The sequence below is a fragment of the Aplidium turbinatum genome, chromosome 4 (assembly GCF_918807975.1).
Source record: "Aplidium turbinatum chromosome 4, kaAplTurb1.1, whole genome shotgun sequence".
Lineage (NCBI taxonomy): Eukaryota > Metazoa > Chordata > Ascidiacea > Aplousobranchia > Polyclinidae > Aplidium > Aplidium turbinatum.
This window is the reverse complement of record NC_137475.1, coordinates 33,881,814-33,907,071: the sequence shown is the minus strand read 5'-3', so window position 1 is coordinate 33,907,071 and position 25,258 is coordinate 33,881,814. Positions and strand designations below refer to the sequence as shown.

The 25,258-nt window shown below is 37.2% G+C and overlaps 1 protein-coding gene across 1 annotated transcript; it reads right to left on the bottom strand.

The window, feature by feature from the left end:
• Positions 1–1,030: 1,030 nt before the first annotated feature.
• LOC145769087 (uncharacterized) lies at positions 1,031–23,295 on the bottom strand. Its single transcript, XM_082580682.1, has 21 exons — positions 23,183–23,295; positions 21,255–21,484; positions 20,604–20,727; positions 20,284–20,426; positions 19,593–19,679; positions 19,096–19,230; positions 17,654–17,806; positions 17,090–17,172; positions 15,845–15,978; positions 15,134–15,279; positions 14,469–14,567; positions 14,062–14,193; positions 13,604–13,809; positions 6,927–7,110; positions 6,438–6,536; positions 5,654–5,755; positions 5,244–5,378; positions 4,686–4,801; positions 4,276–4,402; positions 3,636–3,729; positions 1,031–3,070 (listed from the first exon to the last, which is right to left on the bottom strand). Exons 1-21 carry the CDS (start codon positions 23,184–23,186, stop codon positions 2,832–2,834), a joined length of 2,772 nt encoding a protein of 923 aa, XP_082436808.1. The 5' UTR covers positions 23,187–23,295; the 3' UTR covers positions 1,031–2,831.
• Positions 23,296–25,258: the final 1,963 nt, after the last annotated feature.

Below are 25,258 nucleotides of genomic sequence, written 5' to 3'. Positions count from 1 at the left end.
CAATAACATTTTTTAAAGTTTGAAATGCTGTGGCACAATTGTGATGTTTTTTATACATTCGAAATCATCGCTCGTACAACAAGATTGAACACGAATCCATTGTGAAGTGAGGGTGTTGTGATCTGATTTACAAGGGCGGCAAATGACTTATTGGAATATACGACGTAGGCCTGGCCAACCTAACTTGTGTCTAAAATATTTAATTTAGACAACGTCATAGAGCTGTGGTGGAAACCGTCAACTACGTTCGCACTCATGTGCTCAATTTCGTTCGAACAATGTGAGAATCTCATCAGTGAGTAGGACTAAGAGCTGTCAGGTGACCTACGGAAGCAGTGTACGTACTCTAAGGTGGCTGTCAAAAAGCGTGATAAGCTATTCTCTTTCTTCTTACAGGTTTGAGATACGGTGAAACTGTTCATCACAGAAAAAAAACAAGGATCATCCTGAGCACTCGGGAACCTCATTGGATTATGGACCTGGCCTTTGATTGGACCTGACCTGCCCTTACGATCCTGGACCAAGTCGATTTAAAGTTTCAGCATATGGTAAAACTGCTACCTAACAGAGCGTAAAGCATGTTTGCGTTTGTCAATGAACTGAATCTGTTTAAGGTGCATATACAAAATTTATCACAGTTTAAGACATTTCATCATTCTGTTAAAAGTCAGTGAGAAAGTCACTAACGTCGCCCTGAATAGCTTGGGCAAAGTATTGGATATGCAACTCAAGAACGCTTTGTGCTCCTGTTCCGTAATTTACAACAGAAAAGGCAACTAATTTCGTTCCTCGTCAACCTGTTTAATTTAGTGAAGGACTGTTCGAAAGCCCCGCTAGTTCCAAATGAGGCTACAACTGAGTTGGATATGACTGATCTTTGTGAGGAGGATCAACTGAAAATGTTTTAGGAAAAGGAACCGCACTGAGTAACAAAAATACGTGCCAATGGAAAACCACCCTAAGGTCCAACGAACTGCATTTAAGTCTACCTAAAAATACATAACATCGAGACACTCACGTGAACAACGAGTTAGCCTACTTCGATTGGCAACAACGAATAATTCAGATTCGAAGAGGATTGTAAAAAATTCCACTTAGCCTAGTATTGTAACATGCATACCAATTAATTGAATATTTCTGTCATCTTCGTGTGTATAACACTTACCATAAATCCAGTTGAGCAAAAGTATGTGTATCAGTGAGGAAGAGGCGGGGTGATATTAGGCCTCAATGTGTTTCTATGTCCATGATGAGAGTGTGGCGCTTTGCAGTAGACAAAGAAAAGATGAGGCTCTTGGCCACCCCTGACATAAGCTAAGCAAGTGATCAACTAGCCAAAAGTAGGCTACAATAAGTAAAATGGCCTTCTAACAATTATAAGGCACGGGCCTTTAAAAAAGTTTCAATATTTAAGAGTTGAAAACTATATAAAAAACAAGGTTAATTGTTCTAATGCTGTTCAAGTTTCGTTAAACGGTATTAAAAAGTTTCATGGTCAATTTTTAATGAGCTTCGGCAATTCTTGCGTTAATTTTACCAGCAGTCAGTCAAGTTACTAGGCTGCTAGTTGGCTATGAGCAAAGTCAAGACGCAGCCTATTTCTGTAAAGTTTCTAAACACACTTTCAAAGCGCTTGTTTCAATTAATTGTCCTTCCATTAAATAACGCGAAAAAGACCAATTTTCCAAGAAAACAAAGGTAGAAGATTCCTCGAAGCCAATGGAAGCTTGCGGATGCGCATTGAGCAATTGGAGATTAGAGCAGGACACCGACTTTCCGAACATTCTTCATATGTGAGGTACCGTACACAAATGCAATGTTTTGTATGCTTCATAGGCGCATAAAGTGCAAAACAAGACTACAGTGAAGCCAAAAATAATTACACATAGGCAACTACAGTATACTCTAAGGTACAAAAGAAACCTTTTTGATAATACCACTATGCATAAAACCTCAAATTAGAAAACAGTAGTGCTTAAAACTGGTGAAAAACAAAAAACACAATCGTTTAGAAATATTAAGAAAAATACAAACTTCGATTTTACTCCACCCAGAGAAGTTCTTCCAACATATTAGTTATGGGCTGGCAGATGCCACATAAACAAGACTGTGGTGTTGGTTGATAGCTACTTGTTTCAGTTTGGTCGTTTGGTTTAATGAATTTAAACAAGCATCATTTACGAGAAAGAAACAACAGAACTGCATTCAGCATATGATTAAAAAAATCTGGGCACTGACTGGTAAAAAAGGAAAACAATAATAAAAACAAACAGGCAATACTAAAAAATCTGATATAAAATTGTATAAAATGCGGCAAAGAGAACAAAGGTAGCACTAAAACCCTGAAATTTGACACCAATATAAGTTACAGTATTATATCTGTACCGTAGGCTACATGTTTAGGTTATATCAATACAAAGGCTGCGGTGTATATTCAGGGGCGCGGTAAAATTTGACTACAACCGATTTCCATTTACAGGTCGCCTCACATCTCCAAGAAGTTATTGACTAAAAAAATGTCAAATTATGTATTTAAATTTGAGGAACCTTCTTTAGAAGTACCAGCTGATCTTGGCATAACATTGCTTTTGCTTTGGGAAGCTTGAAAGCTGGGCCACTGAAGCGAGCCCAGCTTCCAAGGTTGATCGTGCAAAGATTCCGTCTGAAGTCAAAGAGTTACGGCCGAGAAACTGCTCAATCTGCGAGTGAGTTGCCACTAAATGACATAGTTTTGTTGAAGTTGCTCACATTGTGATCCTACCATCTCCTGTCGCACGTTCAGATTTCTATCGTTTGAGCTATGGGCAAAGACCTTCATAAAAAGTTGACAATCAAGAAATATCTTCACTTGGAGCTATTCCTTTGAGAACTTTCTTTTTTCGGCCACGACTCTGCTTGGGGCGGAACTTCGTTAGAGGTTTAAGCTTTGAACGCTTGAGCGGTTTTTCATCAACCAACCGCGTTTCGTGTAATTGATGATTGACAGGACGCGTTGCAAATCCGTGCACGTCACCCCAACACACGGCAAACTCGGAAAGAATTTTTTTGGTTTCCACTTCACTTGCCGATTCTACACAAAAAAAAGTAATACAATAAACTCCACAAATTTTATGGTAATAATTCCAATGTTTGATGATATTTGTCCAACCACGCGAAAACTTTTGCATGTTACTTGTATTTATTTGGACGTTTGTGTATACAGATACGTATATAGAGAGTTAAATTAGCCTCGAAAACATACTTCTTTTGTAACTTGCAGAACTAAAAATTGTTTTCGTAGTCCAGTGGGAAGCTGTATTGTTCACTGCAAAGTGATCAAGTGTTTGTACACCAAATATCTAGCGGACACAGTGGCCTGGTAGTTAGAACGTTGGCGTTTGCAGAAGTACACGCGTTCAACACTTGTCGAGTTAATACCCCAATAACATCGGCAATCTTTCTTCTTCGCGCTCAGAATGTGTAAGTAGTGCAGAGCGAATGACACATTACAATGTCAATGCCCTACTGTGGCAAACATTGTACTTGAGGGGGTTAGGTCAAAAGAACCATACAACAAAAATTGGCGGCGTATTACGCGCCTAGCCTGGTAAGGGACAATATTTCTTTTTTTTTATATACAAAAATAAATTACTTGCCTCGATGTACTGCAGTTCTGACAACCTCCAGCATGTCATTTCGTTTCATTCCGATCAGCATCGCAAGTTTACAAACTACATTTCTGTCCAGTTCCTGATGAACAAAATGAAGTTTTTCACAGTGTATAAAGTACAGTAGGTAAGTTGCACACAGGAATATTTCAAACCACCAAACTGGAATTAGCCTATAACCTCACACCGAGACAATATACACAATTTTAACAACAGCGTAGCAAGATTGCATGGCCACATTATCAGCCTGTTTAGGCTTTGCTTCAGAGAACATGTGCCCCGTTTAAACGAACTATCCTAAATTTGTTTTCAAGACGCCATTACAAAGCTCTATCAGTTGTCAAGTACCAAACCACTTTCTCCAGTCTATAAGCAGGTGTGATGGATGAAAGACACAGTACTCTGCCACACAGGAGTGTAGAAGCGAAAGCGGTAAAAAGCCAACTTAAAATGGATGATCGCAGTTATTTTTTGACAATTCTATTGAAGTTTAAACAAATATTGGTTTGGTATCGGAAATAAATGTAGCAAGTATGACATTCAAGTCGCTGCAGTTTCTTGAATTTTGCTTGGAATAGAAGCGAATGTTGAAGAAATCGCTTCTATATTTTTGATGTCAATATTCTACCTGAAGTGTAATTTCCAGTTTGTTTTGAAACTTCATGCGCTCTAAGTAGACTTGCGTCATCGTTGTGACGTCAATGTCAGCTTTAGCCGATTCTACGTCACGTTTGTTCCTTTCATGACGTAACAACCTGTGCAATATTCAGCTTTGGGTAAATAATAATCAGCAATTTCATGCACAGAATGAACTGGTGTTGGCAGATAGATTTGAAGTAAAATTTAATCAAAACATATAGATTAAAGAATCCAAAATTTAGATACTCTGCTCATGTTCAGAAAACGCTTCGAAACGCAGTTTAGTAATCGAAACGTTTGCTGAACATGAGTATAGTATCGACATTTTGGGCTCTTTATATTTTTATCAGATTGATCGGGCGTTCCGATCACTTTGCTCTAAAGTATAATGCAGCCTACTTCTCCAAAGCTTCAGCTGTGGAAAACGATGAGGCGCTGTAGGGACGAACATCCAGCTCCTCCTCCAGCTTCTTCAACTTCGCTTCGTGTTCAGCTTTCATCCGTTCCTTGATGATCTGAGAAAGTGGGTCACTTTATACAGCACGGAATCATGACAGGATTAAACTTTATATTGTTATTGGCAAAAGGAAACAAAAATAAATGGAACGAAAGTAAAAGGACACAACAAAAAGGACAGTAAGAAGCAATTGGTAAGCTAAAAACGAAGAGATGATCGCCGCAATTAAGAACCTACTGAAATATATAACGTAAAGCATGAATTCACATCCGTACAAAATAAATTGGATCAATGTATATCAGAGAAATTTTAAAGCAGGAACCTACACAAAAGCACAGTAGAGTCAACCCACTTTGTTGGACACTTCTCGTGTTCAAGGTCTCAAGTTCTTGAGCTACTTTCAGCACAACTTCAACCCTATCAGAATTTTTAACAATATTATCACCGAATCTGCTTTAATTGTGCAAACATGCAAGTTTTTAAAATGAGATAAAACACACCTTGACTTGAATGTCATGCTCCTGGCGCAGTTTGGCCTCCAGTTGTTGCGCTGCTTCCCTTCCTTCATCAATAAGTCCTTGCAAACTCCTCTCATCAACGGACTCACTGTTACGGGCTTTGGAAAGCACACCTGCCTGAAGGGGGGGGGGGGTTATTTGATTTTTAAACTGCGGCTCAGACTTCATAAAGAAAGACCTTGTTAAAAGACGGACTGATGCCTGCAAGAAATGCTACTCATTTCGATGCAAATAAAAAATAAAACCTAGGACATAGCATTAAAGCAATTAACACACAAGAAAAAAAACAAAAAAACGTTATATTATATATGTTTCGATTTAATTTCGCGCCGTAGCTGGATACACACCGTTGTTGGATTAAGAATAGGCAATAACTACAAGGGTTAGACTACCTTGATTGCGGACTGATAGCGAGTTAGCTTGTCTGTGGACCTTGTTTCTGGGAGCAAGGTATTGAGAAGAGCGCTCGCCGTCAGATCACATAAAAATGATTGCTAAAAAGAGATACTGTAGTTTATTTTGCATGGTCTAACATACAACCTCCGTTGATGATGTCTTGGTAAAACATTTATAGCATGAAAAAATGACTGAAATAGACAATGCTGATTCAGCCCTTGGGCTGAACAAAACATTTAAAAAAGTCTCTATCTAGCCACATATAGTGGATAAAATAGTTCAGAGCCAACAACGACAACACTTCACCATTTAGCGGAAACTTCACTATGTAAATCTCGGTCACTTAGTCAGTCTGTATTTGTTGTTGTTGAAGTGGCTTCAAGCTAAACTCACTACAAGCATGCAATACACAAACGCCATGATTAAGCTTCTAAAGAGGTTCTTTCAACTCGAGGATATCGAGATAACGATTAACACAAGTATAATCAAGGCTTCTTTGAAGCAAAATGGATGATGGTAATCAAATCAGTATTCGAATGCAACCAGTTCCCCTGGAGCTGGCCAAGAGTGTGTGCGTAGCCCTCGCGTAGCCACGACGACCTTAAACAAGCGTACAAGCAAATGGCCTTTATCTCAATTTGGACCTGGACCAAACAAAGCCCAATGGCGATGATCTGGAGCCGACGACGACGATTCGAATGTTCTTTGGAGTTACAGTTTAGCCAAAGTCGACACCAAATCTCCGCTGGTCTAACGCAAACTAAAAGAAAAACAATTTACTTTGATGCCAAGCGAGGAACGGGTGTTGCAACCAGCTTCTGCATATGAGGTGGCGTTTTCCTGTTGGTGCTTTAGTCGAAAATCATCAAATCTCTTTACCTGAATAACATTCAACCAGTACAATCTCTCAATCGTAACACCAACCGGTGGAGTAAGCTGCAATTTTGTTATCTATGAGATGATTGTTTTGAAAGAGATACAATTCAAATTAAATAATTCTTCTATTTTTTTCTAGAAAACGTTTGGAAAACCTTCGACAAGACGTCGTATAGTTACAAGCAGCATTAAAACATGTAAGCTGGAAAAAAAAGTGAAAGTACAATTATTTGTCTTGTTCTATCTACGATGGCTTCATGCACCTCTTTTTAAATTACAGCTCCAGCAAATATGTAGAAAAAAGCTGAAAGTTTTTTTTCAGAAAAAAAGGGATTGACACAAAATTTGGAGTTTGGAGAAAAACACTACTTTTAAGACATCAAGGATACGCACCAAGTTACTGACGTCCTCATCAGAGTTTAATCGCTCTTCTTCCTTTTCCAGAAGCAACACCTTGATCTCTTTCTTCAGCAGTTCCGCATCCAACCCGTGATAAATCGTCACGCGACTTAGATCTTCACAGTTGCTCAGCAGCAAACCGAAGGCCTTGTACTCAATGCTAATTGCATGTCTGTCTCTGAAATGCAAGTTTCACTTATCCTTTAAAAAAAGCACCAAATTATTATACGAAGTACAAAACGTCAACTTTTAGCAGACGCAAGATTCAGTTTTTACAAGATAGATTAACTTGGCTTCCTATGAATTTGTATTCAGTTTTTTCTCGTTATGTTGATCGCTCTATTGGAAATTGGATATGTCAATCAGTCTTCGCTTAGTTAACTTTTTTATGTTGAGAGGAGTGTTCCTCCTGGCAGTCAGCACACGGCTGTACTCGCTAGAACAGCGAGCAACTTGCGATTCGCTAACCATCACTGTGTAGCTTCCATTTTCCATTAAGACTATTCATTATCCAATCAACTACATGTTTTTCGGCAACCGATTGTAACAAGAATTGACAGCGATAGACACCGGTGTTTCACCCAGTGGCGGCTCGTGCCATGGGGCTGCAGGGCTGCAGCCCCCCCTGAAAGAAAGAGAAAAAAGGGAAGATATGTTTTCCTCTGTGTTTGTCCGACCCGATTACTTTTTTCACTTATGGATTGCGGATTGAAAATTAAAATATTTAAAAATTTGTTTGGAAACATGGCTTTGGGACAACATTCTTTGCAGCCCCAGATTTTGGATTTCAAGTGCTCTGATTGGCTAAAAAATATCCTTGAAGCTCCACCTCTTTTGGTATTTTACAGAATACATAACAGCAATTTTTGAATCTGTTGGGGCTGCATGGAAAACAGCCCCCCCCCCCTAACCGAATAATTCTACAGACTTTTTAAAGTTAAGTTTTGTTTCGCAGAGTAGCGATGAGACATGACTGTAAATGTGATAGCTGTAGGATTAGGGTATTCAACAGGTTATAGGATGTACCGGTACTAGGGCAAGAAAACAACAGTGCTAGGACAAGAAACAATAGTGCTAGGACAAGAAACAATAACTTACACTGGATCTCGAACCTCAATCGTCTTAGGCTACTGTGTGACTGTGATGTGCAGTCTGACCATAAAAAGAGCTCAACACCTGCTCTCCTGGGCCACATCGAAACCTGCTTTTGCCTGAGGATGGGTTTCTTTTATGTCCGGTTTTCTTTATCCATCCTATTATTGTTATTACAAAGTGGCTATTTTTACACACTTGTTGCCATAGTTACAATCAGGTGTTGCCAGAGTTAGGATTAAAGTTAGGTAGGGTTAATTAAGGTAAGGGTTAGAGTTAGGAATAAGGTTAGGGTTTTGATCTTTGCCCAGTTTTGATCTTTGCATGTGACTCCATGCTGCTGAGGGTTGGTATAGTATTTTCTAGGGCAAGGAACGATAATTGTTTCCACTCAGTGATCCGTCAGGAGTGATAGATAGTTAAGTTAGGTGCTTCACTAGTGTCTGCCCTCTAGGTCTAGTACCGGTATGCTGCAGAAGTGCATCTACATGAATGATTTATCTTCTGAATTAAACGGTCTTTCTGTTGGCTGCTGCATTGGCAACTCCTGTCTTCAATCATTTAATGTATGCTGAAGGCTTGTGTTGTTTTGCATCAAGTGTCAAGGGACTCCAGAAACTCATCAATGTTTGTCAAATGTATGTAGTTTCTCATGACATTATATTTAATTGCAACAAAACTGTTGGTGTTTTATATAAAGCCTAGATGTTGAAATTTGGCTATAATCCGATCATATATAATACGGTATTTAAATAAAAATCGTATCTGCTTTGAGACCCTTGAAATATATTGGAGTAATAATTAACGCTTCTACCTGATGATAAAGACATGAAACGACAATTACGGTCATTGTATTGTTCTGAAAACATGTTAAAAGCAAGGTTTTCCAAACGTTTGATTGCTGTTAAAAATGTGTTGTTTCGTTCCTATTGTATGCCTTTATATGCCTGTCAACTATGGTGTAACTATCTTCTATCCAGTAGTAATCGCTTACGTGTTGGATACAATAATTGTTACAGAATGTTGTTTAATCTGCAGAGACGTTCACCTCTGCATTCGTTGATAACAATATCACCATTTTTCAAGCTTTCATTTGTAAAAAATTATATCAGTTTGTAACCCGCTGTAACTTGTCTTCCAACCAATGGATATATGAACTAATGCGAACAGACTGTTACACTCAATCTTTGTATTTGGTACATTACGACTCAGCTCTTCGGAGTTGAGTATCTGCTTTGTTTCTACTTTCATCTTGAGTCTGATGCAAATAAATAAAAAAAAAATATCATATATATATGGATACTCTTATTTTGACTCTGAATCTACCTTCATTTAAAAAAATTGACAATGATTTCATTTGTCTTAACAGGTTTATGCTATAATAATTTACACTTTAATTGGAACATTTTGCAATTTATATACAATGGATAATTCTGTAATGTCATTGAAAAAAATTAGGTTTTCCCAGTTGTCTCTGCAAGAAAAACTTAGCATCAAAGCACAAGGAAGACCCACTCCAAACCTTGACATTTCCCAATCATCCACCAGTAGAGGTAACCCTTATGCAAGGAAGTTTAACAGAAATGTGTATGATGATCATGACTGGCTGTGTGGCTGCAACAGTGAAAATGCTTTCTTTTGCTTTCCCTGTTTACTGTTTGGTGGAGATCAAGAACATTCCTGGACCAAAGTAGGTGTGAAAGACCTGAAACATCTCAGTAGAAAGACAGAGAAGCATAGTAGATCAACTTTCCACATGAACAATACTTTGAGTCTTTCAGTGCTTGGCAGAGTTAATATTGCTACACTTATAGATTCTGGATATCAACTCTCCATTACTAAACATAATGAAGAAGTAACGAAGAACAGAACAGTATTGTCAAAGATTATAGATTGTATAAAATTTTGTGGCAGATTTGAATTGCCATTAAGGGGACATGATGAAAGTCAAGGCTCAAAAAATCCTGGTGTGTTCATGGGGTTAATTGATTTTGCTTCCAATCTTGACTCACGCTTCCAAAATCATTTTAATTCTGCAAAGGTATTCAAAGGTACATCCAAAACTATTCAAAATGAGCTTTTGGAAACGATTCTTGAGCTTTGCAAAAGCAAAATTAAAGAAGAAATATCACAGTCTGAATTTGTAGCAATCATGTGTGATGAAACTACTGACATCTCAGAGAAGACACAGATGGTGATTGTACTACGGTATGAAAGTCATGGGAAGCCTGTTGAAAGATTTTGGGTTTTTTTTAATCCTGCTAACCAGACAGCAGAAGCTCTGTCTTCAATCCTATTTCAGGAACTTAAAGTTTTGCTTGGGAGCAATACATCCAAACTTGTAGCACAAACTTATGATGGTGCTGCTGCTATGAGTGGTGCAAGAAATGGTGTGCAATCAAGAATCAAGCAAGTATATAGCAATGCACACTTTGTCCATTGTTATGCACACCAGCTAAACTTGGTTATACAAAAAGCCACTTCGCAGAATACCAGTGTCAGAGTCTTTTTTAACAGTCTTTCGGGAATCCCAAGTTTTTTCTCCAAATCTCCTCAAAGAATGGCTGCTTTGGACCAAGTTGCTCAAAGGCGTATTCCTCGCCCATCAGCAACACGATGGAATTTTAAAAGCAGGACGGTGAATGCTGTATCGGAGGTAAAAGACGCACTTATAGAATGCTGCTCAACTTTGGAACAAAGCAACTCTTCGGTGACTGGCTTTGCTGCTGCTGGTATAAAACGAATGCTCATAGATCCAAAATTTGTGTTTTGGTTAGATTTCTTTTCGAAAATCATGCCTCATGTTGACATACTGTTTGCTCAGCTGCAGTCTGTGGAGCTTGAGTCATTCAAAGTGCAGTGCTCTCTGGATAATTTTCTGTCAGCAATACAAAGAATAAGGGAAGGCATTGCTGCAGACAATGAGTCACCTTCACCCACACGGAGAATGCCTGAATCCCAAATCATTGATGCTAAAGAAGTATGTGATGTTGTCTTAATGCAGTGTCAAGAAAGGTTCAAGTTCACCAATCATCTTGAAGCAAGCACTTTATTTAATTTGAAAAATGCTTCACAATATGCAAGACAGTTTCCAGAAAAAGCTTTAGAAAAATGTTGTGAAGCATACCCTATGTTAATCAAAGACAAGCTCAAACCGGAGCTGTCTGTTCTCTATTCTAGAAATGACATGCATTCAGTGAGTGGACTTGTGCAGCTGCTTTCGTTGCTAAACCTGGAAGGAATGCAATCAACTTTTTCTGAAGTAATAAAGCTAGCTAAAATTCTACTTACCACTCCAATGTCAACAGCAGAACCAGAACGTTGCTTTTCATCACTGAAAAGGATTAAAACCTTTTCCCGCAGCACCATGTGTACTGAAAGACTTTCTGCATTAGCCATGGTGTCAATAGAAAATCGCTTAATAACTGAAACCAAAGATTTCAACGAGAGGGTAATTGACCATTTTGCCATGGCAAAAAGTCGCCGAATGGAATTCATCTATAAATAAAGGTCCGCTGTCCTTTATATGTGATGCTCAGTAATGTGTAGCAAAGAGTAAATGTGGCACCTATGGCTTGAGCGAGATCAATGGTTATAATTACAATATGTGTGTGTGTATTTGTTTGTTTTTGTAATGTTAGGTTCAGTCGTGTTCTCATTGCTTTAAGAATTGGCGCTCCAATTGTTTCTGGAATGAGGAGGCGACTGATTCTTAACTAATTCATCTACTTGTTTTAAAGTGTCAGGTTTGGTGGCCGTGCTTAACTATATTTATCGATGCATATACCGCAATATTAGATCCTTTCATGCACGTCTTAAACCATTAAGGTTTTGCCACCTTTTCCTTTTGTTGGTTTTGTTACTGTATTTCTTTTTTACAATATCATTTCTTTTGCATTCTGTCAAAGAAAAATAATTTGAATTGAACTGAATTATACTTGCCATCCAGTGGGCATTTATACTTGTGATAGAATTGAGATTTTGTCTTTGTCCTTCTGTATTGTGATACATGCAGGGTTGCTAGCTGGCTTCAGCTGGCAAAAGATAATTTTTGTAGGAAAGAATAAAAAATGTTAACTTCCAAGCATTTTTAGTTCTGGAGCAGTGGGTGCATACATGCAGGGTGCTCCAAAAAAGATGTAGCTACGGTTATACTACATGTATACTGCAACATACTGTGTGTGTGCGAAGATTATGTACTTTGTAATGAGATCGTTTTTAACTGCAAAAAGTCGTTTGCTATGTATTTTCTAACTAATCACTTAAAGTTAAATTTAAATCCAATTTCACGGCTCAACGGAAGTCAAATCAAATCTGTAGATAGCGTCAGATACTTGGGTGTATTTCTTGACACGGCAATGTGTGATGGCAAGGATATAAACCGACAAGTACGATCATTATACTGTTTTACCAATAAATTAAAATTTTACAAGAGCTCCAGTGAAGTTAAAAATGTTCTCTTCCGTTCATATTGTACCCCAATGTATGCATGTCACCATGGGAAAATTATCACCAACGTGAATTAATCGCTTGCGTGTTGCATTCAATAATGCATTTAGAATTATTCACCATTTGCCCAAACATTATAGCGTAGGCTACGTGAACATCAAGTCTTGTGTAACATTGTATGTCATATAACATTTGATGCATTACAACGGAAAAGGGCCTTTTTTTTGTTGGGTAATGTGAATCATCGTCAAACTCTATTGTTGATTCCCTGATAAGGTATGACTGCTATCGTAACTCAAACTACCTCCTTCATTATAATACCACTATGTAGGCTATGCCGTTACCTAGCCTTGATGGCTGCTATGGCACAGCAGTGATATCAACATTCATCGATTGATAAAGTTTAAATTTCTTTTTATAGTTGGGTGTTTGAACAGATTAAGTATGATATTTCATTTTGAATATTGATTTTTGTTTCGCATGTTTAATTTGTGTGATATGGATCGCATGATCTGAAATGGACGATTGATTAATAAATTTATTGCTTACTTCAGCGTCATTCCTGTGAATGTACTTCTGTTTGTCTTTTGTTTCTGTGTATTTTTTTGTGTGGATCGTATGTGGACAATCGTGTCCGATGCCGGCGATCGACAATAAATATTTGCAGACAACAAACTGAGCGAACTATTGAGAAAACGACGAAGTGCATAGAACATAGTTTGATTTGTATTTAGCACTGATTTTGAATATAAAAATTTGAAATATTAGTATTTTTCAAGCTCTACAGCAGCATTTTTGACTGTTATTCCACTCCCAAATTTCTTTTGAAAATGCTCTCAAAATGCACCAAATTAAATGTAATTGTAAAAAATTTTCTGGGGGAGGCCCCCCAGACCCCCCCCCGTGGGTGTCGCCTTCGGCGACACGCCCGCAAGGTTCGCCTGATATCGCCCTCCAACAATTCTTGGATATGCTGCCTTGCAGCCCCCCCAATTCAGGAGGCCACCAGCCGCCACTGGTTTCACCCATGAGGCTGGGATCGATAGTGCGTGGCGTGAAGTAGTAGTACGATTCTAAACATGGTTACAATACAAAAACGTTTTTAAAAATTGGCATTAGGAAGGTCTCACTCGTCGTCCAGGAAAACTTGTTGGTTGAGAAAAGACTTAGCGTCGTTCATGTCTTCACGGGTTATTTGATCGCGAGCGTTTTTTTCAGTTTCCCCGTAATTGAAGCGTGATGGGTTAGCCGATTGAAAACTTCGACACGATGTTGATTCACGTTCTATTATTTTGGTTTGAATTTGAACAATTGAAGCCACATCCTCGTCAGCTTTCTGAAAACAAAAGTAGTTTTTGAAGCCTCAGTAGGCCAAAAGAAATATACCACCAGCAGCAGAACACCACACTACAGGCAAATGAAGTGCCGAGAGCGAAACTCATTCTATTTTAAGGAACTTTCTCAGGACATTTTTTATGGTCGATTTTACCATGAAGATTGTGGGGAAATAAAAATTGGATAAATTACGCGGGATCGACTATCAGCAAGCGGTCCAAAAGTTAAGTGTGTGAAAATTCATAAGTGCAACCTTGTTCTTCCTGAGGAGTTCGTTCATGATTAGTTGCCCTTCCTTCTCTGTCAAAGCTTCATGTGATGACAAGGATTCACAAAACCTCTCCTGCATTTCCTCATACTCGATGTCTAAACTCGATTTTGCTTCCTGGTGAAAACAAAAAAAACGTTCTCGCAGCATAAAGAAATCTGATAATAATAAGACAAACAAGCTAGTAATAATAATAAACATACAATTGAACTAGGTACAGTAATGAAAATAAAGTAATCCGCGTTGGAAAATTACAGGGTTGGGTTTACTACATTTACCGTAGTACTTATCTAACAAAGTCACAAAACCTTTTTCAAGTTAAAAGCAAAAAACTCAGGTGCACGTGCAACGGTTAACAAACGCGAGTGGCATGACAATGCACTGTCAAATACCTTTTGCAATTGTTCTACATCTCCGATTTCCCTTTTACTTAACGCTCCCAGAATAGCTTCTTCCTCTTGTCTGGTTCGCATCAGAAGAGCAAAATAACTCTGCACAAAGATGTTGAATGAACGTAAAGAAACTCACATAAATACGTTTCATTGAAGCAACCCGGTTGGTTGCCAGTTTTATCTCTAAGGTAACCTACAAAGTTGGTGATACTGTACTTTGCAACAAAGACTTCTTATAATTTATAGAAATGTAGCCAACCAACGTGTTTTTATTGGATAAATCATTATGCAAATTTCCCCCTACTGATCAATGAAATGAGGAATGAAATTAATACACAGAAGAAATTATTATCAGAAATTGAAACTTCCAGAATTTACAGCTCATAGGCATGATACAAGTGTTGTTGAAAAAAGGGTTATTTATGAAGATGGATACAAAATTTACTATTATGTACTCGATTGCATAGCTTTGATCGCCGAGTAACACGTGAGTTACTGTGATAAAAGGCAAAGCCTTCGACCGGTGCAAAAAGGTTACAGCAAAGATAAGCAGCGCATATTGCAGTTATACTTTAACGTCAGAGTTGCAGAAGGCAAACGGTTGACTCAAGACATCATAGATTAATTTAGTAAAGCCTGAAAAATCATTAACAATGAGCACTGACGTGGATACGTTGAGATGGAGAGTGCAACGTCGCATCTGATTTGTACTTTTTGAGGGCCTTTTTATTTTGGTCTTTAAATGATTGAATTGCTTTTCTTCTGCGCTCGTTTAGGCGTGACTGCAACGTCATGATCATATCTTGATGTCCTAAAAACGATCGGGCTTCATTATTTATTAAAATAAAAAATAAAAATAATTTAACAGAGGAAAAGTGATTTGCTGCAAAAATGGCGGCCAAAACAACGTTGTCAGGGTAAGCGCGGTAGACTACTACTGATGAGGTCCAGAGGTTAAAACAAGCAGCGCTGTCCAATCTGTCATTTTCTCAGCGGTTGAGTGTCAGGATGCATAAGAAAATAAAAACCATAAAAGAATATCTTGCGTTCTTCTGGTGACTGCAAACTAGGCTACCACGAGATGTTAAGAATGATAACCAGCTTTATTTCCGACACTTCGTCACTCAGCACAACTGACTTTATCACGAGGGGTGAAACAGGTAAAAACTACCAGTTCAGCAGCAAACTGGCACAACACAGAAACAAACTGACGAAAAAAGAAAACTGCTTCCTTTCTCCAAAAACAAAATCCAACTAATAGAGAAACGATAAAACACGCATTAAATCTTACATAGCCTTGAATCACAATTTTCCAAACCTTTTTCCCCAACAATCCCGGAAAAAAATGGATTAATACACTTGTATTGTTAAAATACCAGTTGTTATTTTGTTGTATTTGTCTTCAATCGCATCTTTTATGCCATCCCACAATGCTTTACTTTCCTCCTGACCAATCCGATCCGATTCTTCTAATCGACGAAGCATGACTTCGAAGTAATGACGTCGTTTCCTGCGTAGTAAAAAGCCAAATCCGTCAGGTCACCGATCTATAAACAAGAGCTGCAGAGGCAAACTTTAAACTAGCTTGATAATTTCTTATATAAAAGATTCCTGACAAAAAAGTAACAAAAAGTTTCTCGAGCAGATTTTTGAAAAGTGGGATTTATAGATGTTGGGTAATATCTGTTAAAGATAGACAGATAAAACCAAGCAACCACACGGCATATAACATCATACATTAGAGTGAACATAAAACTATAAACTACGAACGTTTTCGGCCATGCTCAAGTTATCCCTTCTCAAGTAACGAAAATAACTGATTTTACAATAACATCTACATTGAAAATAACTGATCTACACAATGAATTGAAAAAAGAAATGCACAAGAATGAAACTGCAAAGCAGAGGAGAAAGGCACATCACATTGCGGTTAATTACGCGCGGCAAAAATTCCTGTGCATTTCGTTTTTCAATTCATTGTGTGGATCAGTTATTTTCAATGTAGATGTTATTGTAAAATCAGTTATTTGCATTACTTGAGAAAGGCTAACTTGAGTATGGCCGAAAACGTTCGTAGTTTATAGTTTTATGTTCACTCTAATATATTATGTTAAATGCCGTGTGGTTGCTTGGGTTTTATCTGTCTATGGTTAAAGAAAGTCACCTCGCTACCAAAATTGTATCTATTAAAGAAGAATCCAATTTGACGCTTTGCAGGTAACTAATAAATCATTAAAAAAATCTAAAATATCATCCAAACACACGCGCTGATAGTTGCTCTAAACATTTTTAAAAACAAATTCAATTCTTTTACACAGCCATAGTTATCAACGATTCAAACAAATTCTTGAAGTTTTTGCTTCGAATCGTTGATTTTCAGCTAAATAAAGACACAGTCAGTCACTTGATAAAATTCGCTTCGTATTGATTTGACATTATCAATAATTACACCAGTGCTTCCCAACCAGTGGGTCATATTTGGTATATTATATATTTGTAATATCTCGTTGTGGGTCGCGAACTGAAAAAAGTTGGAAAGCACCGGGTTACACAATACCGATGATTCGAAAAGAAAACTTTGTGCAAGTGGTTTCACTATAGTTTTCAATGTAACGACTCACTTCATCAATTCTCTCATGGCAAACATACCACTGTGATAAGCCTGGGCTATCAGCAAGTTTCGGTGGAAGGAATCCGCTGCTATCTGTGAAGATTTGAAGGAATTCGAATGTCAGTAAACACTACAGTCCAAAGAAACAAGGTACTACCGTATGTCACTGCAGGTAGAAAAACAGCGCTGATGAAAGTATACTAAACGGTGTGATCAGTGGCCTAATGATGTGTCTCCAAATGTACATCACAGCCAACAAAAGTCACCATTTTCACGTTGTTTCAACATCGCCAGACGGCCACGATGTAAATTTCTACAAAAATCTGCATTGGCGAGGGGTTTCAGTACCAGCAAAGGTGAAGTAATGACATAAACGTCAAAACCAAAAAAAAAATTGGTTTGAACAAGCGGTAGCAAATGCGAAGTATAATACTAAATGGTACAAATTGTATTTGATTAAATTCAGAACAAACTTGCTCTTATGCAAAAAGAGCAAGAAATAGGCAGCAAATTTATTAAATAAATGCAAACAAACGTCAAAACAACCGCAAAATCACAGTTCAATTGCATTAACCTTTATTTCGTATTCTTGAACAAGTTGAATATTTTCTTCAATGGTTTTGAAAGACTTGACCAAAACGTCATGAATTGTCGAAGCATTTTTAAGTCCAATACATTCCAATAAAGCATCTTCAAATCTTGCCTGTACTTCAAGATAGGTTGAAGCCTAGGAATAAACATGAGTTTTAAGCAGGGTCGGATTTAGCCTAAGTGCTGCCCTAGGCAGATAAGAAAAGTGCTGCCCCTCAAAAAAAAATTTTCGATGGTGCGCTACGATTTATATTTTCAATTCCTTACAAAAAAGTTATTTGCACTGTTTATTTGAATACATCAATGAATGTCAAATTGTATAATGAACTAATTGTTTAAAATCGCTTCCGACGGGCTTTTTCTCTTGCAAACAAATCAATAATTTCTTATTGATTTGATTTCTATTATTATCAATAAATTAATATTAGCACATATTGTTGAAAACCAATCAAGCGTGAAGTACTCTAGGGGCGATGACTTGCCATACACGACTTGCCGCACTGTTTATAAATGTGTGTGATGTGATAACATATTTATTAATTGCTATATATCTGAATATATCTGTTGTGAATTATTATATTCACGTACAGTATTATCAATGTAATTATATTCGTATATTTTGCCGCCCTAGGCAACTGCCTACTGATAAATCCGGCCCTGGTTTTAAGTAAAAACGTCGCCGATGTTTAATAGAATAATTCTGTTGCTTATATTTTGCACTGTCTATACATAGACTGCTCTAATAAATCAGGTCATGACCGTTGCCACAAAATAGTGCTTTTAAAGAGCCATTATAAAGTAGCCATTATAGATGTGAGTTGCTTTAGGTTTACATACTTTACAAGACAGACAGTTATAGCGCAGGTGTATAGACCTAGAGCTAAATTAATAGTTTCTCCAAATCCATTCATTAACGTTGAGTGCTAAAGGGCAAACAAAACTTTGTGTCATTTTTATAAAGTTTTTGTATGACCTGACAGGGCATCGAATATACGTCTGTCAACTCAAAGGTGGACACTCCATTCACCAAGCCACTAAGTGTTTTTGAGAAATGATGAAATACAATTTTCGTTAGAGAGGTGATTTTTTTAAACCATAGACAAATAAAACTTAACAACCAGACGGCTTTAACATACTAACATAAAAATAAACTAAAAATTACAAACGTTTTCGGCTATACTCATGTCAGCCCTTTTCAAGTAACCAACTGACTGATGTTCTTCATAAATTTAAATTACAGAACTGATCTACATACACAAAAAGAGCTAACATGAGTATAGCCGAAAACGGTTGTAATTTTTAGTTTATTTTCATGTTATTATGTTAAATGCCATCTGGTTGTTAGGTTTTATTTGTAAATAATAAAATATAACATTGCGAATTTCAATTCACATCGGAAACTACGCTTTATCCTTAAGAGCATACCAGTGTTTGCGAGATACCCGACGAGTTCAAATCTTTTACTGCTTCACCGTCGATGCTATTGTCCAGGTATTTGTCACCCTCATCATGCTCTTCTTTTCTCTCAAGCGTGAAAATGCTCAAAGATGAATCCAGTTTCTAAGAACAATAATATGAACAGATAATGAGGGGGTGTGTGATGTGTACTGTTGCTCTTCCGCATATTGCATGTTATGGTAGGGCTGTGCGGGCTACGAAAAAGATCTTCATATTCCAAAAGACGACCTCTATGATATAATTCCCTACTGGGTCAACAGAGTGAAGAGATACAGCGACTCATGTACATTACAGGTCGCCATGTGTGAAGGATGACAATTACCAACAAAGTTAAGAATGCAACCATTGTGAGCATGACGATTTCACAAATGATATTTTTCCTGAAAAGTATTATGTTATCATACAAAACTGACAATTCCATTTATTTCTTCAATACATTTGTTTCTGAAAATCAACCTTATCACCTTCGTGGCTGCTTCAAGAATCTCCTCATGGTCCGTTTGGCTCAGTTGCTTTTTCGAGCGATATTCTTCCAAGATCAATTGAAATATCTGAAAAAATTTGCACAAAAATAATATTGATTTTTTTTTTTGCACAATGAGGAAAATAACAGCTGTGGTTAAGTGAGGTCATGCGATTAAGAATATCTTTAAAAATCTCTGTCTTAGCAGTGTCACATGGGCTCCGCAACTCTTAAATTCATGCATAGAAACGTACAGCACTTAAAGGTAATCCAGAAAAAGATGTAAATGAACAAGAAAATTCAACATATGCATGAAATAGGTACCACGACCAAATACTTTACTTCAAACTTGTAAGTTATGAGAGCCATTAGTAAAGTCGTCAAGATAACTAAAACCCAATAAACTGGTCTAACATTAACTTCAGAATAGTTGAACTTTGTCACATAAAAACAACACAGATAAAGTTAAATAATGTAGAACGGATCTAGTCGAGCTGTCAACCGGAAAATGTACAAAGAAATGAATAAGTATACAAAAAATGGTATGTTGGTCCATAACGGTAAAGGTTAGCTTGGAGTGTGCTTTTTCAAGTTCTTTTAATGATATTTGGGTTTTTTACAAGTGATTCTGAAAGTTACGCAAAATGTATGAATGCAGTAAATTTCTATCACAAGGACTCTCTTGAACCTACCTGTACCATGCAAAAATGTCTACAATGCCAAGACTGTGCAGTGGCTTTCTTGAGCTGGGATAACTTTTGGCTCACAAGTTTGTGAAACATGATTTCCAAAGAAGGTGAGCACAAAACATTGATGATAGACCCGTTAATGTCATCTGTGCAGAAATGGTAAGAAACTGTTACAGACACATGACAACTCAGCTTCATGAAAATAGTAGCTTAACTAATGTTAGCCTACTATCACTGTGAGTATCTATTCTTCAATACATACTGTTTTGTCCTAAATAGATAACATTATTTTTCAAATTCTAATGTAGAATTACACTGATTACCATTATTTCTGGGCTCATCATCGACACAATCTTCATTTAGTGAGCTTAGATCTGTGTTTGATGATTTTTTATTTTCATTTCTGAGTCTAACTGAAGTCGTAAGTGCTTTCTTCTTAGATACATTCTGTAAATAGTTGTAGAGGATAAAAAAGAAAACAAACAAAGTTAAAGGTTTAAATATATTATGATATAGTATAAAGATACACAAAAAAAAAACAAATATAAAATAATGCCATGCTTTGTTGACAAGATTCATGGTACAGTCCTACACCATTGCAACCTAAAATATGATAAAACTTTGATGCAAAATAATAAAATGCATGGCATTGACAAAACCTTTCTGATTCCACAGGCCTGGTAAGTGGAACTTGTTGGAAACACTTATATAGGTTATGCTTTTTTTAAGAATAGGCAAACTATGACCAACGGGCCAGATCCGGCCAGTTTCACCGATTATCCCGCCCACCAAACCATGCTACAAATATTTCTAGAAAAATAATAATGTAAGAACGAATAGCTAATGCTATGATAAGCAGCCAATTGGGTCTGCATTTTAAATTTCATAATTTTTGGTTTGCATAAGCATTTTCCACTCCTAATACATATCGACAGTGGATTATTTTGTGATAATATTGATAATAAATACTTTACCTCCTCATCATTGCTTTGATGGTCTGCATAATTTGTTTGTTCAATGTGAGAAGGGTGAATGTTTTTGGAGTACAAGCGACGTTTGATTGTTTGCAAAAAGAAACATTTAAGGATAACAACTGTTATGATAAAACCAAGAAGTGCCCCGATCCCACCACCGACACCGGAAATGATGGGATCAAACACGACATCATTGCTCTCTACTCCAACTGATACTTCATGGCAGGATGCTGAAAATTTAAGCACATTAAATGAACTAAAAAACATTGTTTACCCAAGAAATGTTTAGAACATGAAGCACACTGAAGAAAACTATCACAAATATTTTGAGTGGCCTATATGATACTATTTAAAAAATAAACTAAAAAAATGTATTTGTTTTCTTTGTATCGTACTGAAAAACACTATTTGACATTTGCATATGAAATGTGATGATGAATGATGATGCCATCAGGATTGGTAGCACATAGGGGTGTTCAATTTTGATTATTTGAATATTCGGAATTCGAAATTCAATTTATTTTCGATTTCCGATTTTGATTTCGAATATCACAACTATTCACCACACTGCAAAATGTGATTTTATTGAAAGAAACGCCATGAAAATTCGCTAGAAAACACGAAAAAATGCCGTGAAAATTTGCGAAAAAGAACACAAAATAACGTCTACAGCTCCAGGCCCATGTTGGTGTTTAACAACACAAGCTGATCGACATGGTCACCCGTCAGTCGGGATCTCAGCTTCGTGACGGTCAGGCCAGCTTTTGAAAACGTCGCTCCGCTGGAGCCGAGGTCGCTGGGGTCACAAACACCTTCTCGGCTACCTTTTTCAGCAGCGGTAGCTCGCCTTTGTTTGCTTTCCACCAGGAAAGCGGATCAGCTTGCCCAGAAGCAAGCTTCTGCTTCATAAAATAGGAAATCTCATTTGAGATTGAGCTGATTTCATCATCATCACTGTTGTTGGAGTCTTCCGTCTGGACCCTGCCCATGGAGAAGAGTTCCGTCAGAGTGGTCTGGCGTCTTCGCTCATCGCCTGTGTTGCCTCAACGTCGGGGCTATCGGAATCGGAAGAGCTGACACCTCCCGTTGGCTGCACGCACGTGGAAGACAACGACGTTGCGCACGACTTTCCTCAACGCACATGTGCAGGACTGGCCGTTGGACCCGCGAGAGCGTGTGATAGTCACATGATCGACGATGCACATGTGTCGAAGTCTTTTTTTGCTTGCAAAATGCAACAAGACAGGTTTCGCGCCACTCGCGTTACTTTCAACCTCGTTCAGTCGAAAGGGCAGCTACAATTTCGAATATGTCTGATACGAAAACGAATACCACTTTAATCGAAATCAAATCAAACCGAAATTGAACACCCCTAGTAGCACAACTCTTGGAAAAAAGATCAACATTAATATGTTTTGGACTGTAAAACATGTCATTGATTAAAAGTCTCTTGCATTACTAAATGCTGAGCTTTGTACTAGATGGCCTGGTAAAACGCTCTTTTTCTAGATTTCCTAAAATCTTTTGGCATATTTTTATATGTAATAATAGCATTGGATAATTTGGTTTTGTTTGAATCTGTATCCTCAAACTGACAAAGCCTTGATAGGTTATTCCTGGTAGTTTCGCGTACTTGTAGAGGCTTTTGACACAGGGCCGAATACCGAAATTGACAGGGCGAATTTTTTTCAATTGTTGCGAGGGAATTATTCCATCCATTAGGTACTGATAAATCAGGAGAGCAGTCCTTAGAATGCGTTGCTCAAGCACACACCCCAAGAGTCAAAACAGCGCCGCTTGAACTTGAAGTTTCTTGTTGACGAAGTCTCGAGCTAACCAAGTGAGCTAGCAGGATAGTGAGTTGAAATACAACGGCTAATGGTAATGAGTTAATATACAATAGTTACTCTGTCCAGTTAAATACTTACACATCTATGCTGCTTCCCTGAGTTACAATGTGATCAACACAGAACACAACCATGCAGGAATAAGCGACTGTACATTTTGAAAAGGTTTACACTACTTGAAACTTTCATTTTACTGCAAAACCAAGTGATGAAGAATTTATTATATTTCTATTTCTTGTAACAATATACCATTTCAAACAACATTTATAATAACCCAACAGTACAGCTGAAAGTAATAGTGATTATAATCTCGAAATAACGTAACTTACATAGCCTGAACGTTAAAGCTATTTCTTTAGCTTTATGCCTACCGTACTGGTATGACTAATTTTGGTTAAAAATTAAGTCTGATTAGACATATGTACAGTTTTATTTTAAAAGGAAACCAGTATTTTGTATACAAATGTTTCACTTACATTAAATATTAATGCAGTTTTATACCTTTAATATAGACTAGCGCAAGGTTTTGGAGGACATGTCCTAATTACGAATAAAAATTTGTTGTCCTTCGAGGTCTAAAAAATGCCTAAATGTTCTCCTTTTAAATGTTTTCCTAATAAAACTCACAGCACTCAAGCAGCCAAAAAATATCTACCAGTTGTAAGGTAGAACATATCGACAAAAAAGTTGAAAATGCTAAAACTCATTTTTTGCGCTACCTTGTAATTTTGCTCTTTCAGTTATTTGCTGTTTTGCTTATTTGTAAAAGAAAGGCAGTGGCTATTTGACCGACGCCGGTCTTTGAATCTGAAACACTATTTGACCGGTCATGACGTTACTATATAGGCACTTTTTTCTTTTTCTCTTTCAAAGCAAAAGACGAGAAGAGTGCCTATATAAGTTCTAAATTTTACAATTATGTTCAACTGATTTGGTGGCGCGTAAAATACGTCTCGGGCTGGTGTTTCAGAGGGAATGAGTTCGATACTACGTGGAAGCGTTCTTTTATTTTTAAATAAATTTTGACCCAAAGTGACTCAATCGTTAGGCTGCTGCATTTTTGTGGTCAATTTTTAATTGGAGTAGCCTATAGCCCAATTTTTTATGTTTTTTCAAATATGAACAGGCCTAATAAAGTTAGAGTTTTTTATTTTTCTTGAATTTGAGAATTTCTCTGGATAATTTTCCGTTCGTCATAAGAGGATGTGACCGTGTTTGCAGAACGACGCAATGCAAATTGCCCAATGCGTCGTTTGGCAAACACGGTCACATCTCAAATTCAAGAAAAATAAAAACTCTAACTTTATTACTCATATTTGAGAAGACATAATTGGGCTTAATTGGGCTGTAGGCTACTCAAATTAAAAATTGACCACAAAAATGCAGCAGCCTAACGATTGAGTCAATTCGGGTCAAAAGTTAGTTTAAAAATTAAAAAAAAAGAACGCTTCCGTGTAGTATCGAACTCATTCCCTTTGGAACACCAGCACGAGACGTATCCTACGCGCCACCGAATCAGTTGAACATTATTGTCAAATTTAGAACTTATATAGGCACTCTTCTCGTCTTTTGCTTTGAAAGAGAAAAAGAAAAAAGTGCCTGTATAGTGACGTCATGACTGGTCAAATAGTGTTTCAGATTCAAAGACCGGTGCCGGTCAAATAGCCACTGCCTGAAAGAAAACAGCTTGAAACTAATGAAATATGGTGTATCACAAAATGATAGCACATGGAGAAAATAGGATACGTCCAAGTTTTCCACATTATTGAATTTTAAAACAAGTTATTAAAAGTCTTACTAAACTCATACATACGTGGGCTATACCAATGATCTTCAAGTATCGTACAAGCTTTTTCTCAATCAAATTTTGTTTGAATTTAATTTTATTTCAGTCAGCTTGCTTAATGTGATCACTGGTGTAGGTCTGCATCCAAGTTTTTTTGTTCAGTAGGCTATACCGTACTTGTTTTATTATTATCTTTATATGTTATCTGTATATATGTTTTTCTGTTGTTGTTGCTTGTTTTTCTCTCTGCAGTTATTTGAACATGGACATTCTTGTCTCATGCAAATAAATAATAATAATAACGACTGCTCAGTCTAACTTTAGCATCATAATAAGTTGTCTTTTATTGATTTTTTTAGGATACTGCATTT